General features: G+C 37.3%; 2 protein-coding genes across 3 annotated transcripts in view; one reads left to right on the top strand and one right to left on the bottom strand.

The window, feature by feature from the left end:
- The window catches only part of LOC105216992 (tenascin-R), a 175,504-nt gene that overhangs the window by 156,342 nt on the left and 2,254 nt on the right, over window positions 1-16,908 (top strand). For both annotated transcript variants that reach the window (XM_054234886.1, XM_011191789.3), the window contains exons 3-4: window positions 12,525-13,544; window positions 13,608-13,995. In XM_054234886.1, coding sequence (XP_054090861.1) covers window positions 12,525-13,544; window positions 13,608-13,995 — 1,408 coding nt within the window. The remainder of the gene's footprint in view (window positions 1-12,524; window positions 13,545-13,607; window positions 13,996-16,908) is intronic.
- LOC105216991 (protein O-glucosyltransferase 2) lies at window positions 13,253-16,799 on the bottom strand. Its single transcript, XM_011191787.3, has 4 exons — window positions 16,540-16,799; window positions 15,545-16,460; window positions 15,180-15,479; window positions 13,253-14,813 (listed from the first exon to the last, which is right to left on the bottom strand). Exons 1-4 carry the CDS (start codon window positions 16,722-16,724, stop codon window positions 14,700-14,702), a joined length of 1,515 nt encoding a protein of 504 aa, XP_011190089.2. The 5' UTR covers window positions 16,725-16,799; the 3' UTR covers window positions 13,253-14,699.

The raw sequence follows: 16,908 nt of genomic DNA, 5'->3' as shown, positions 1-16,908 counted from the left end.
TTAAGAATTTTGAAACCTGAGGCTTAGGTAAAAAAAAATAATAAAATAGGATTGACACTTATATCAATTTCAAATTGCTCAAATTTGGAAAGAAAAACAGTTTTTCTTATAAAATTAGTGTAATTTGAAAAAAATATTTCATCTGATGTGTTATTACGTTGGTTTGATATGTCCAAGAAGGACCGAGGAGTAAACGTTGCTTTAACTAGGTTCTTTTATGTAGTGATTTGAACTTGTTGTCTTGGTTTTTATTAAGAGAAAATTGTAAAATTTGCCTAAAAATATTGGAGAAGCAAAGGAACGTTGTGTTAGTTTAGGCGTTTTTGTTTCAAGTCTTCTTCGGTATAAGTTCTTTAATATTAAGTTTAATAGACATGCATCGAGCTTGTGGTATATGTAGTGAGAGATATATCGTAGATTTTTCATCTTTAAATTACAGAGTTAAACTAGATTTAATCGTATAGTATAATGTTGTATACTATACTACGCACACCTCAGCACTTATTAATAATAATATACGTATATTTATGTGGAAAAATAACTAAAATGACCTACGTTCGCTTTACAACTAAAATAAGCGCACAGAAATCAGTAATTATCATATACTCAAGTAGAAACTGCCGTGCATATATGTAGATATATTAATTGTCCCAAGCAGTACATCTTTTACTCGCACATCTGCCAGAAGCATTATTTACATAAAAATGTTTAACAAATTAGCAAACACTACACAGTAAATTAATTTTTTTCTTCTATTATATATTTTTTTTTTTTATAAATTTTATAAATATTGGCGACACATTCTACTGCCTTCTGTTGCTAGTAGCTGCAATGGCGATGCGTAAGCTACTGCTGACAGCTTCAATTAATCGCAGCCGCTACCGCCAACAACATGGTTGTGACTTGTTTGAACACAAATTTTTTTCTAAGCTAACAGAGTTGAAGTTTTGTGGCCATTCTGAGCGTGAGAGTGTATTAAAATGACAAAAATAGCTGCATAAGCTACTTCTACTATGCAAATAATGATTTGGCATGTGTTGGCTGTCGCAAAGTATTAGTGAAGTAGGAGAAGAATTTCGTAATGAAGATCGCAAAAAACATTTGACTTTAACTTTTTTTTCTGCTTTGAGCACAAACACATGCAGTTTTTTTTTAAATAAGATATACGATTTTTTTCTGATTACCATAATAATCGCCCCTATTCCCGTTGTCGTTATCGTTTTAAAACGACTTAAGAACGCCTATTTGGCATTCCTGTTGGCGTTAACGACATTTATCGAAAATAAATTGAGATTCCCCAATTTGAAACGACTATAGAAACGACATAGAAACAGTCGTTTTTTGTCGTTGCTATAATTGTGAGCGACATAGAAACGACGCGGTTGTTTGAAGGAATATTTGAAGTGAAGATGAAAATTCCAAATCGGAAACAGTTTGAAATTTTAATTTCTGAAATGGAAAAATATCCTGCATATGCCAAAGACTTTAGAAAAGGTATAAATCCCTTATATTTCGATTTTTTGGGAGGGATATTTTTTTCTAAAAAAAAAAAATAAATCCATTCCACCGCCATCTCTCGTCGGAAATTGTTGGCATTAATAAAATTGCATTTTTATATCTAAGAATATATTTAAGATATGAAAGATCTTAAAATTCAAAACGAAGAAAAAAATAGTACTCCAACAAGAGGAGAAGTTAATAAACAGATACCCGTGTCTCCTTTGGCTGCACCACTAGTTAGAGTAGTCGGATTAGCCAGAAGCAAGGAGCATGAGACGCTGGAAGTATAACATATTTTAGAAAAAAGTTTGGAGGACGCAGATGTCACCACTACTTCTTTTAAAAAATCAAATAAAGATGGAAGACTAACATTGTTGTACGTAAGTACAATTAATTAATAATTACAGTGATAACGTTGTTTAGAGTCAATACAGAATAGCATAAAATCCATTAAGGACTGCTTTAAAAATGTGTCTCGTTGCATAAGAAAGAAATGTTTATATCGGAAAAGAGCTCCTTAAAGTATACTATATAAAATATGTAGACAAATTTCGATAATTTTTCTTAGGCGTTACGATATACTTCAAGAATACCAATTTAGGAACGAAGCGACGATAAAAACGACAACGACTTAGAAACGACTATTAAAACGACAACGACAACGGGAATAGGGCCGAATATTACTTTGACAATTCATTGACAATCATTTAGTAACTAATATTTACATTTTTTGAAAATAAACTCTTTTATATTTAAATACTAAATTACATTTTTTGTTTTGTAGAGTAGAGTAGCGTAGAGTAGAGTAGATTAGAGTACACTCGAGTAGAGTGGAGTAGAATAGAGTGAGGTAGAGTAAAGTAGAGTACAGTATAGAGTAGAGTAGAGTAGAGTAAAGTAGAGTATAGAGTTGAGTAGAGTAGAGTAGAGTAGAGTAGAGTAGAGTAGAGTAGAGTAGAGTAGAGTAGAGTAGAGTAGAGTAGAGTGTAGAGTATAGAGTAGAGTATAGAGTAGAGTAGAGTAGAGTAGAGTAGAGTAGAGTAGAGTAGAGTAGAGTAGAGTAGAGTAGAGTAGAGTAGAGTAGAGTAGAGTAGAGTAGAGTAGAGTAGAGTAGAGTAGAGTAGAGTAGAGTAGAGTAGAGTAGAGTAGAGTAGAGTAGAGTAGAGTAGAGTAGAGTAGAGTAGAGTAGAGTAGAGTAGAGTAGAGTAGAGTAGAGTAGAGTAGAGTAGAGTAGAGTAGAGTAGAGTAGAGTAGAGTAGAGTAGAGTAGAGTAGAGTAGAGTAGAGTAGAGTAGAGTAGAGTAGAGTAGAGTAGAGTAGAGTAGAGTAGAGTAGAGTAGAGTAGAGTAGAGTATAGAGTAGAGTAGAGTATAGAGTAGAGTAGAGTAGAGTAGAGTAGAGTAGAGTAGAGTAGAGTAGAGTAGAGTAGAGTAGAGTAGAGTAGAGTAGAGTAGAGTAGAGTAGAGTAGAGTAGAGTAGAGTAGAGTATAGAGTAGAGTAGAGTAGAGTAGAGTAGAGTAGAGTAGAGTAGAGTAGAGTAGAGTAGAGTAGAGTAGAGTAGAGTAGAGTAGAGTAGAGTAGAGTAGAGTAGAGTAGAGTAGAGTAGAGTAGAGTAGAGTAGAGTAGAGTATAGAGTAGAGTATAGAGTAGAGTATAGAGTAGAGTATAGAGTAGAGTAGAGTAGAGTAGAGTAGAGTAGAGTAGAGTAGAGTAGAGTAGAGTAGAGTAGAGTAGAGTAGAGTAGAGTAGAGTATAGAGTAGAGTAGAGTAGAGTAGAATAGAATAGAATAGAGTAGAGTAGAGTAGAGTAGAGTAGAGTAGAGTAGAGTAGAATAGAGTACAGTATAGTAGAGTAGAGTATAGAGTAGAGTAGAGTATAGAGTAGAGTATAGAGTAGAGTAGAGTAGAGTAGAATAGAGTAGAGTAGAGTAGAGTATAGAGTAGAATAGAGTAGAGTAGAGTAGAGTAGAGTATAGAGTAGAGTAGAGTAGAATAGAGTACAGTAGAATAGAGTACAGTATAGTAGAGTACAGTAGAGTAGAGTATCTCAGAAATCACTTATTCAGCCTACTTTCGGAAAAAGTAAAATCTAGTTTATTGATGTGTGGAACTAAGCTTTTTGTAGTCATAAAACTGCATCAATTATGATATCCAAGACACTTATAACAACTATGTAAATTACACTCTGGCAGATCTGAAAGCTAATAAAACACTCATTTAGTCATATGATACTCATTTTTGTCAAATGGAAAACTGCGCCGATTACAAAAGTGTAAGCATACTTGTACCTAAATAGATAGCAAGCAAACACACGTTGTAATGTTTTTTCTAAAACAAAAAGGCATTAATTTCAGTGTTCGCACATTTTAAACAGCAATTTATAAAGTGACAAATAATAAACATTTCCTCATCATTACAACATGCAGCATGAGAGAGCTTGTGAGCTGCGCATACAAAAAATAAATATTTAAATACTTGTAACTGTATAATACAAATATATATGTAAGCATGCAAATATTTTTTATGTAGATTATGATCACCAGCTTCGCTAGAGTAGTCTGAAAAATGCCTGACGCCCGGCATCTAAGCATGAATGGACGCAGCTGAGCTAGCAGGCCTGCTCCAGTGCCCCAACAAGACAGTAAAAGTAAATAAGACTCAACAAGATTTTATCTATAATGCATGCAACATGTGTCGGCAATATTTGTGGCATCAAACACACACCTGCTTTCCTTATATATAGTATATGTGTATGGAACGCTAGGCGGAGCAATAGTTTGCATGCGTTGCACGCTTACGCGTTGATTGGTTAATTACGCATTAGCGATGCCACTTAATTATCCTGCCTGCCTGCTCATTTGGCTGTCCGAGTCGCTTGACCGCTTAGTCGCCGCTCGCACGCTCGCTTAGGTCGCTGCTGATCAGGTGCTTTGGCGCCGTTCGCCAGGCAGGCAGGCAGGCAGGCCCACTAAGCAACACATTTATTTTGCTGTGACAACACGTCAACAGCAGTGCAACTGTGGCTGTGCTGCGCCTGCGGCCGTATCTTTGCCGGCTGCCGTGGCTACTACAGCGGCGGCGGTGCATCAATGCAGCGCCCATTGCATGTCCAATTCAACACGTTTGCCCGCGGGCAGGTGACGTTGTTGATTTCAGGCTTTGCCATGTTATTTATTGAACTTTTAATCGTGTTATCTCATTTGTTGCAAATGCGCTCCTGCTGAGAATGTTGCTGCTGCTGCGACAGGCGAAATGTCGACGGTGATGACAACGCATAGGAAAATAACGGCAATGCGCGCGAAGACGTAGTACGATGCTTATAATGTTTACTGCACTCTCCAACAACAACAACAAAAATGCAACAACCAACCAACACACAACAACAACTACCAACAAGAAAGCCTGCAGTAAGCAAGAGTAAGCGGCGGCCGCGCAACAAACGCCACTTGTGGCAGTCAGTTGTCTTGCGGCAAAGAAATGCGATAAAAATTAGAGTTTTATTCCTTTCAAGTTTTCCGTTAGTTTGGCTTGAAAGATTTATTGCCAATGATAATTAAATTAAGTATGGAGTTCTTCCTGAAATGTAGTACCAATAAAAATGGTAGCAAAGTTAACGGCATAGCACCATGTAGCAACAACAACAACGATTAATGAAAATAAACAACAAAAACATTAAAAATATCGCAAACATCGTTTTTGCAACAATAACAACAACTACAGCAAACACTTTGTTGCCCAATTGACCAATAATTAAATGCATTTGTTGTTGATTATAAACACGTATTTGCTGCTATTTATGTACATAAAACTGTCAACACACAAATATAAAATTATCTACGAAATGAATATGTGATTAGACACCTCACCGAAATTCATTAAAACTAAATTTAGAATTAATTTACACGCATACTTGTCGGGCGGTGATTACAACTTGAAGCCTGTTGAATGGCAAATTCAGCACAACGGAATCGCGATGTCAAATGCACCTAGTGTACAATTCCTGATACCTGTCACAGTCAAATCGAAAACGAAACAGATAGTTATTTCCGTAGTTTTAAACGACAGCGAGTCTAGTTCTGGGAACGTTGCCCTTCCGATAGTGAAATACAGACATTAAGCGTTTTAATTTAAGGCATAAGTTATTTAATAGATTTTCAAACAACGACGAAATAGTTCGTGACGACAGCGGAATTGTTAGCTGGTGCGTTATCCTGGGAAAGAGCATTATTTTCTTCGCCAAATAGGGAAGTGCGCGAATAATTTGGCATAGCAGAGCCCTGTGACCGACCGGTATGGTCGTCTGGATGCAGCGGCACGTAGAAGAGGAAGATACAGACGTGTCAGAACACCGCACTCCGGACAGCTCCAGAATGCCTCTTGATGTCACCAGAAGCACATTTGCACAATGAGGTCACTATGCTGCCTATTAAGGATCATAATGAACTCCTTACCAAGCAGTTTATACTAGGGTGCTTTCGTAGAAATCATCCATGTAATCACTTGCTGGAAGCAGAACCGACCCCAGGTGAATCAAGAGGTCAGACGAAGAGCTCGAGTTACCGCGTTAAACCAGTGTGACCCTTGCGCAATTTCGATCTGCATATTGTAGAAGGTTAAACTCCTACTTATCCAGACTGAACCCCGCTATACAAAATACATGTCCTGCATGCAACGAGTCCCCGCATGACACTAACCACCTTTTTGCATGCCCAAACTCACCCACTCATCTAACACCCCTTTCCCTTTGGTCCGACCCCGTCGAATCAGCAAGTTTTCTGGCCTCCCGTTAGATGGCCTCGACGACAACTAGATTCACGCGGTCTTTAGAGATTTATGCTTTCCGTTCCGGCAGGGATAAATAATCGTGACAAAAACAACATCCGTTTTGCACTTTTCCATGCAGGTGATGTAGATCTCACCTTATGAATTCGAGACAAAGATGGCCTTTCCTTTCCAATCGATAGGACAGTTTTTGCCTTCTTCAGAGTTTGCCAGGCAAAGTCCCGTGAATCCCAGTTTTGTTGACGACCACGAAAAGTCGACAAAACGTCTTCTGCAGCGGAATGATCCCTATCGCTTTCTCATGAGCAGTATTTCAGACAGGATAGTACTCACGCGGTCTTTTGAGATTCAAGCTCAGGTCTCTCGCCTCTCGACTTGAATACCAACGTCTGCAATACGAGATCGATAACTTTTTTCTCATTATTTTATACGACGACATTGACATAGTTAAAGGCGGCTACGCAGGCTTGTGTCATGTTGTTCGAATGAATGAAAACACATGATGAAACAACATGATGAAAGTATTCGATGTAGTAACCGCTGATGGAAGGCGCGGAAGAGGACGACCCCAACTTCGTTGGAAAGACCAAGTGGAAGGTAACCTGATAGCACTTGAAATTTTCAAATGACGCCAAATTGCAAAACGGAGAGAAGAATGGACGATCTGTTGGATTCGCCTATAATCGCGTAAGCGTTGCGGTCGCAATCGGTAAAGTGAAAAGTATCCGTATACAGCATCAAAGCGCTCGTCGAGTTCAATGTGATATTTTCTTTGGACTTGAAAAAACTTTCTGTGACAATGTAACACGTGACATCATCGGGCAATGAGTCTAAGTACTTATTATATACCCCCATGAACCACCATTTGACAGCAATAACGAAGTCATCCAATCGTCGTAACACTTCCAAAACTCGATTTTTGGGAAAGCCTTTCGTTCCTTCAGCGATTTCTCGTATATTTATAAGGTTCTCTTTAATTTTGGAAGTAGGAGAATCACCGACACGGAGTCTTCTCTGGGGTTGTTTAGGCTGAGGCATTGTTATAGTATTGTTTTAGCCAAAAATTCACGAACAAGCAACGAAGTAGCTTTTAAAAAACGAACATCGCTAAGGTCATAAAATTACGTCTAACATACCTTATCTAACTTAAGAACACAAACATATATTTTGGGGTTCAAATCAAACAATATATGATTGCCTTACTTTTTAACGACACTGTACGCCTACATTTGTGAATGCACTTTCGGACACATAGCGACCTTGCAACTTTAATATTTCGTTGTTAAACACTTGTTGTGATACATGTGTATCCAAACCAAAAGCCGAACTAAAAATTATAACCCAGCAACATTGTTGCAAATAATTGCGGATAATCGTAGGTGTGGGTAAATTTATGCATGTGACCAACAACCAAAACAACAACAAAAATGTGATAATACAAGCAATAAACAACAACTATGTGAGTGCATGCATGCAACCCATATTTAAATGTTTAACAAATGACTGCAGATTAAACACTTGAATCTCAACACTTCAACAACTCAAAGGCAGCGCATCCATCAAATTATAGCAAATTATAGATGCACAATTGGCAGAAAGCCTCGAGCGCATCGATCAGCGATGGCTGGGAAATGCTATAATTTATGATTAGTTAATAATTTATTGCTGAACGCTTTACTATGCATTTGCACAAGTGCGACACAATTGTTGTTGTAAATTTATAAATATTTATATACAACTAAGCAAAGCAACAATTTTACACAAACACTTACTGAGGCAAGCGCTAATTGGCCAACAACACCAGCCAACTACCCTTTGCCCCAGGAAAATGCAAAGCTTTCATTCATAGCCAAATGAGCAACCGAAGTCGCTGTGATGAATATTGTATAAACAATTTACAAAAAAAGTTACAACAATTACAACAACAACATGTGCTTACAACAACAAATGTATTACATGACAACACCAAGCCTATAATGAATGTGTTTTAAGGTTTCATAGCAGCCTGTTAGTTGTCACTGTCGTCGCACAGGGTGTCACCACCCAAAGCCGCACAGCCACACAAAGATGTTAGAGTGTATGTGTGTATGTTTGTGTGACTTTTTGGCGTATATGCTCCTCCAGCAGCATTATTTATTTGGAGACAACTAACATACGATGCCCAAACACCTCGGCTGCTACCAATTGAGCGAAACAACAGCAACAAAGCTACAAAAAACAGCAACAAAGCCATAAAAAACAACAACAAATCTACTACAAAGTAACCAAAAAAGCGTTGAAAAAATGTTGAAAAAAAGTTGCTGTAGAGAACGCAATGTAGAAATTGGATAGGTAACACGATGACTACTACTGCCGACAACATGCCCGCAACATGTGTCGCATATGTAACCGTAATGTAACGGCGCGTATCCAGTGTGTGTATCGCATGTTGTAAGTGTGCTCTATGCGACATGTACTACATGAATGCGCCAGAAAGGAGCAGTTTGAGGTCAGCGGTGTATATAAATCACGTTGACGCATTGTGCGAAATTGTGCTGTGATTTCATTTCGATTTACACATTTGTTTGGCTTATTTAAATTACGCTTTGCGAATTTGTTGTGATTTGCGCGTATGTGAGCTTTAATGCTCCGAATCAAATTAGGTAGAACGAGATAATAAATTAGAAAATGGTATTACATTTTTTAGTGTTTTTTTTTATAATAAAAATTATATTCAAGTTTCATTTACATTATTTTTGATATAATGAGACACCATATTCAGATTTCCAACGGGTATTTGTAGCCTTTACAATATTTTTTTAACTTAGGGACCCTGTACGCAGCAATTTAAAAATTTAAAATTTCGGCTTTATTAAAAAAAAAAATTGTGGTTTTGTAAAATAGCGACAAATATTATTTCGTTTTTTTTTTATATGAGAAATTAACTTTAAAAAATTAATATTAACATTTTTTTATAGTTTTGAAACTCCATGACCAGGTTCGTTGCTTAAGTCTTTTGTATATTTTCACTAGCTGAATATTCAGGGTGATATTGAAACTAATCATATTTTCAATAATGTTTGAAATTCTGATTGGAAAAGATGAATCTAATCAATGTTCGAATCAACTGTGGCACTACTTTTTCATACGACAAAACTAACAAATTGCTAAATTCAAAATTTTATAAATTCTATGAAACAAATTTTTGTATTAGTGGCCATCCATAAATTACGTCACACGAATTTAAGGACTTTTTAACCCCTCCCCTCCTCCTTGTCACAAGTGGTCACATTGTGAACTCACCCCCCCCTGACGTGACGTCACACATTTTCTAATTATATGGATTTATCTTAAATTAAAAAAAAACAGGTTATTCTATTTATTCTTATATTTATTGAATAATCTTTAATAAAATCAACATTTAGTTAAATATTAAAGTACAGAAACAACGAATGACTAGTCAAGAAATAATAGATACTTAATTATGCTGCTGCGTGATCGGCGTGGTACAGAGCAGCCAGTCCTCTAACACCCAGGAGCGCAGCAGAGCGGGAAACGATATTGCCCTAAATTTTGAAATGTGATGTCACAAAGCTTTTGACCCTCCCTGCCCCTTGTCACACAATGTCACTTCTGAATGATACCCTCCTCAAGGTGTGACGTAATTTATGGATGGCCCCTTAAATGTTAATTATAAAATTGAAAGAATAATTAAAATGAGCACTTGTTGCAGCTTTGTGTTATTTGAGAAAGTACTGAAGAAGTCAAAATTTTGGCAATCCAATAAAGGGGATAGGAGGAAACACGCCGACAGACTAAGACTATACCAATGACTACTGTAGAAACTGCCAAGAAGTAGAAGAAGAGACTGTTGTACATCTTCTATGAGAATGTAAAGCAATATATAGGAAAAGAATCGGGCTCGGTTTATTCGACGATATCTCGGAGGTTGCACAAAACAAACCTTTTTGATTTGATCAACTTCAGAAACCTAATTTATCTACTTGACGTCTAAAAGAGACTAAAAGTGTAATATAAAATTGTATTTAGGTATTTACTTGATAAAATCTTAGTAGCATACGGTACCTTTTAAAATTAGTAATAATTAATTCACCAACATTTAATAATTCATCGGAGTCAATTCTAATCAGAAATAGTATTTTGAAATCCTTTTAAAAATTAAAAAACGTAAATAGCCTACGAAGTGATTTCACTTTTTTTAGTAAATTGTGTGTATTTTTGTACTGCATCGATATTTATGAAGGAGATTTTCTGATACCCGTGGAACTAATGTTATTAATCCAGTATAAAATGATTGGAGAGTACAAACTCGTTAACAGCGAGTAAAACTGGTGTAATTAAATTTCTATTTCGATAATTTGATAACATTAAAAAGAGAAAACGAAAGGTGTTTTTGGCAAATTGCTTTCGAGTATCACAATCATTAAAAAATGTCAAAAGTGACGAATCGAAGACGACTACAATGAATGATTTCGCAAGGATTCAACAATCGTACGTTCAGACCACATATGTAATATATGAAGCTCATTGATATAATAATGAATACCAATTACATAATTAATTAACTTCCATAACTCGAAGATCTCCATAACTCGAACTGTTGAATTGGCAATAGAAGTCAAATTTCATACAACTGTATTTTTAATGGCAAACTCGTAATAATATCCTTAACGAAGCATTTGAGTAATAATTGAGCTAAGATACTAACTCTTAAAAACACTCAGATAAAAAATACCAAAAATCACACAGCATCTCTTACCCAAAAGTGAGTGCACCTAAGAAGATCTACTATATCCACCTGTCGCCAAAAAAAAAGTAAAGTGCTCATGGGGCACGTATTTAAATGAACCTTTCTAAATAAAAAAAAACCGTAACTCTTTACAATAAACATCATATGCAAATATATCAATTATTTTTGTTAAATATCACTTTGCGATAAATATTACACAGCTTTTAAATAGTCCCACGTCTATACATTCCCTTTCAATTATGTAGATACAACAGATATGACTATACTGTATAACTTCCTACCACAAACCTTTTTTAAAATTATTGACCCAAATTGGCTACAAAGAACCAATAATTAAGAGCTATAAAAAATAAGCGTCACAAACTCTTACAGCAACAACTATTAAAATTTAGAATGGTCACCTCAACGACAATATACGTTCAATTAATACAAATACATAGAATTACCGACGTTAAATTTGTCAAAGGCGCAATGTACACGCATTGCATTTGCATTTATTGAGATATAAAGCTCAGATCTTTGGAGCATATACATATATACTTCGGAGCTTGTTAGTAGACATATTTATATGATATACGATCTTAATTATAGTTATTAGTGCCGTATGCACCTTTCTAGGAGACCAAAATTGTACAATTATAAACAAGTGTACCTTTTTTTTGGGTTATAAGGCTCGGTTTTTGTTATAAAAGTCAACTGAGGAACAGAAATATAAAATGTCGAACATTTAAAGAGAAGGCGAAGAGAGAGTTTTAGACGTTTTCGATCAACTTTAATGATGTTACTGGGACCGACTCACATTGCAGAGCTCTAAGTACCTCAGGAGAAAAGTTATGATTTACCCTGAAAGTAGTACTGATAGTCTCCCCCTAAGGAAAGATAGATGAAATATTCATTTTAGAATTTGACAGTTTTCTCTTAGAGATATCCTGCCCTCAATCACAGGCAGCTTTATAATCCAACTCCTAAAGTTTGACCATATTGAATTAGTTTGACGGCAAGACAAGACGAAGCGTTAGAGTGAGAGAATTCCGATATTTCCCAGGTATCGAGATTTTACCCGACTTGAGGGTAAGAAACTCTTTAATGTCTTCTCAAATTTCCAGTATTGAAATATCAGTTGGGAATATAGGGTTTTGTGTAACCTTCTATTTCCAATTGAATACTATGATTTGAATTTGGATAGTTTGACATCTTAAGAGATTTACACAGCGTACTATTACCATAGTTAAGATTACAGATTTTAAAATTCCTAATTTCGTGATCGTCCTAATTGATTATCCACATGACTTTGAAGGATACTGCTGATTTGATAGACCTTCGCCCGATAAAAAGTTCCGCGTGCATTCCGGTTACTTAAACTGGACTGTCTTGGGAACGCTATCAAGTTCTTCTTATTACTCCTCCAATTACCTTGTAATTTTCTTTCTAAAGCATTTATTTTAATTTTATTCCAACTTTTATAAACTCCAATTTCCTCTCTCTTCTTGCAGAGAACAACAGCTGCTCAACATCTTTGAGGTGATAATATCGACGCTCGAGGGCAAATTGAAGCGCATCGACAGTCTCGACAAGTCCGTCGAGCACATGGTGAAACGCATGGAGGCGCTGGACAATCGTGTGGCAGACAATCTGCTCAAAACCGACGCGGTCATCTCCAAGCTGCGCACATTGGACAACAAAATCACCAATGATATACATGGCGCAGCGCATGACAGCGTTGTCATTGGCGGTGGACGCGCGGCGCGTATCGCCAATATGGCCACGGCAGAGCATTTGGACAATCGCCTCTTGTTGCTCGACCAAAAGGTGAGCGACATTGATACCAAACTGGAGGTGCTCAAAACACAAATCGATAATAATTTCCTACAAGTGGACGATATCAATGCGGAGGCGAGTGAGAAGAAGCCCATTAGCATGAATGTTGTCGAGATCACGAAAGCGATGAACGCCGAAGTAATGAATCATGTATCCACGGAATTGAATGAATTACGCGACACCACAGACAACATCGATAAGAAACTGCAATTCCATATCAACATTGTATCGGAGAATGTAGGACGTATGTTGCGTATGGTTGGCGATATACACGAAGCCGTAGTGGATCAACAGGAGCACTTGAATTCATTGAATGCTACAACAACAGCAATGCCGTTAATAAAATCAAGTAAAATCGATGCGCTCGTGAAGCAAATACGACCAATGGTCTCTGTTTCAGAGAAGATGGACGAAGTGTGGGATGTGGTGGTGGGAACAAAATCCTCCGTTATCAATGATTTGCTACCCAAATCGGATGCCTTGCTGACACAGACGCAACGGCAGGAACGCGCCATCGGTGAGATACACCACGATTTGAAGGCGAAAACGAATCAAATTATCAACAATTTGGATATGGTGGAGAAACGCTTGAAGAAACAAGAAGACGATGTGCAGTTGCTGGCACAACGACCCGTACCAGCTGAGTTGTTAATGGATCCCACCATCGATCGACTCGTCGAATATGATCCAAATCGGTAAGTAACGGTGATTTATGGTATATATTTCAGTTTTATTGACTTTACTTTATCGCCCTGTAGCTACTCCGTTATCGATGAGTATCCCGAGACGAATATGCCCACCACACCGATCGGCACAACGGGCAGCACTACCGCGCCACCGCCAACAGCGGCCGCCACAACTGCCACACTCAACGCATACACCAATGCCGCAACGACGACGCCCAGTCCCTCGGTGGCTGCTGGCAGTCAACCAACTGTAACCGCATATACCGTTACCGCGGCGCAAATGGCTGGCAGCAACGGCGCTTCAACAGCAAGTGTCGCCTCATCCGCTGCCACTACCACAACAACATCAGCCAAACCGCTCTCACGTAAAGGTGGCATCATTTTCCCCAGCGTCAAAAATAAACCATCTGTGGTGAATTCAACATTCTCCACGGATATACTCACACTGAAGGACATTAAGGTTAGTGGGGAGAGAAAAAAAATAGTTCAAATTTTTCACTATATTGCACAGACACACATACATTTATTTTTTGTTGTTTTTGTAATTTTAGCTAATTTTTTCGTTTTGTTTTGTGATTTTTTTTGTTTTGTTTTGAGTATACTCGAGACGTTATAAAATTTTGCTAATACATTTCATTTGCGTTTATATATATTTTTCTAAACTAAAATTCGCCGTTGCGCAATTTAAGTACAATTTGGAATGTGATAATTTTCGCACATACGTAAAAAATTCGCTTAAAAAAGTATAAAAGTTTGTAAAAATGGCAATGCAACTGCATACATACATACACACATGTATGCGTATGCTTATTTATCCAAGTTTGAGGTTATGTAACTTATTTGTATGGCAAAAAATATAGAATATCAAAAGGTAAATTATGATTAGAGACCCATTGTCTCTAGATAGCTATAAAATCAGCATATAGTCAAAGAAAAAAACTTAAGAGTAAAATACTTTAGAGCCAGCCTGTGTGAAAGTGGAACAGAAGCAGGCTTAAATGCAAACAAGTTAAAACTAAAACTTAGAATGGAATGTGTATACGGCAGGACAAGACGTAGAACATGAAATGCGTGAGAATATGAGTGGGATGGCAAACTATAAGTATGATATATATATGTATATATAAGTACGAAGATAGCAGGCGCTTGTGCTGTAGAGAGCATCTACAGCTCATCTCTTGTGTAAGGCGGTTCTTTGCAAGAACAAGTGTAGACCTGTTCGACCTGCTCCATGCCAGGCAATACGGTAATGGGTGAGACTAGACGGGTGCTCCATTCCTAAAAGCGTTAAACAACAACAGTTAATTAGAGAGTTGAGAAGAGCTTAAACTAAGATGGAATGAGGTCAAATCAAACCGAAATATGCAGATGATGGTATTTATGTAGAAACTTAAGAAAAGGTGAGAAAAGCAGAATACAATTGGGTTGAAAGAAGAAAGCAAAATAAAAAAAAACATAAAATCAATACACAAAATAAAAATATATAGTAAAAAATGCAGGTGATGGTATTTATGGCTTAAGAAAGTAACGAAGGGAAAATACAATTGGGATTAGTGATAAAGCCAAAAAAAAAAAAGTTATGAAATGATAAAATTTTGAAAAATTATTCAAAAATATGCTGAAAAAGTTAAACAACACACTCACCTTAAATAAAGCCATATGATAGCAATAAATGTGCTGTGGCATTAGATTTGCTTCGACGAACTTTCGTGCTTCTGACACAATTTCACGTGCGCGATCGTCATTTTCTTTTGCCCATTGCAGACGTTCAATCAAATCACTTAAATCACGTTTAAAGGGCACATAATGTTTATACGCCGTTAACTTGCTGTAGAAATGTTCATAGAAACCCGAATCTTGTTTGAATACCAACGCATCGCTCGCAAGCAAATACGGAAAGCGATAAGCAGCGACGACGCCATCCAAATTTAGCTGATATTTATACTGTAAAACGTAAAATACTAACGTTAAATTATGTTTCACACATTATTATGCGTGTATATACACACCCGAAAGAATTCCAAAAACGATATATGCGGCACCTTAGGTCCGTACTTATCTTCCTCATTGCGGAAGAAGAAGAAATTCGTTAGTGATGCATTTATCCAATTGGGATGTTTGCGTGCCAATTCGATTAGCTCAAGTCGCTCGCGGCGTGAATCTCTGCCGCGCCAGAAGGCTTTCGACTCTTTTACGTCCCACGGATATTCGCTCTTTTGCACTGACAACATATCCAATGTTACACGTCCCATATTCTCTACTGTGGACTCGGTGATGTCGTAAGTGGGTAGCACTATATCGTACGAATCATCACTACCACACCAAGAGAATATTGGATATGGACCCGAGGTACGCTGTTGTCCGCCCTTTTTCGAGAGCGGCCAATCGCCCAAATTCAAATAGAATTCCATATCTGGCAGTAAAGCAACGCGTCCCAATGCCAGCAAAGTAGCATCCATGAACATTTTGAAACCCGTATACTTGCCATAACATTGACGCCATATTTGTTGCTGTTTCACTACATAATGGCACAACGATACACTTTCGGGTTGATTGTAGCGTCTCAAAAGATTATCACGTATAGCGCTAAAGTTTACACGCTTAAATGAATGTAGGTCCCAAACGATTTGTTTGTCATCCAAGCCGGCAGGACAATTATTGTGCAACATCCACAGGTTTAAGTCTTGTGGGCAGTAACAACGTTCCGAATATACTTTGTTGTATATGACATATGGTGAATGCGCCACATGTGAGCCATTATAGCGCACTTCCAATTCAACTTGATCACACCAATCGGCGATGGTGTAGCGTACAATCGAAGAGCCATCACCGCGATCAAGGAAATTCACATTGGAACGACATTTGCCATGCGGCGAATTGCCTTTAATAAGCACTTGAAAATCCTGAGGCGGTGATTGCGCAAATCTGCAAATAAAAAGCGGACAAATTTGTTATTCCTCAGCACATTGTAAACTTTCACTATTTATGCTAATATTCAACACACTTGCGCCCATTCTTGTCCACAGCATGTATGAAGAAGTAACGCGCTGGTAAAACAACTTCATCCGGCTTCAAGCCAGGCCCCCACACCAGCGATTTTTCTGCATCGACCAAACGACTTTCATCAATAGCGTAAACAAAATCAAATATTGTTAATAATGTTGGTAATAACAGTTTAAACCACAACATTGCACAACTTTTTCATTAACAATACAAAATTTATGCTTTTATGACGCTAAAAATTTTCCAAACAAACACCAAGCTTCAACTGATAAGCAAAAATTACCAACTGACAGCGGTGTTGCCAGATGGCACATAATGTGTAACAAACCGTTTGGTGGATTATTTTATTAACGTTACGTGAATATCATAC

This window comes from Zeugodacus cucurbitae, chromosome 6, assembly GCF_028554725.1.
Source record: "Zeugodacus cucurbitae isolate PBARC_wt_2022May chromosome 6, idZeuCucr1.2, whole genome shotgun sequence".
Lineage (NCBI taxonomy): Eukaryota > Metazoa > Arthropoda > Insecta > Diptera > Tephritidae > Zeugodacus > Zeugodacus cucurbitae.
This window is presented reverse-complemented; position numbering and strand designations above follow the sequence as displayed.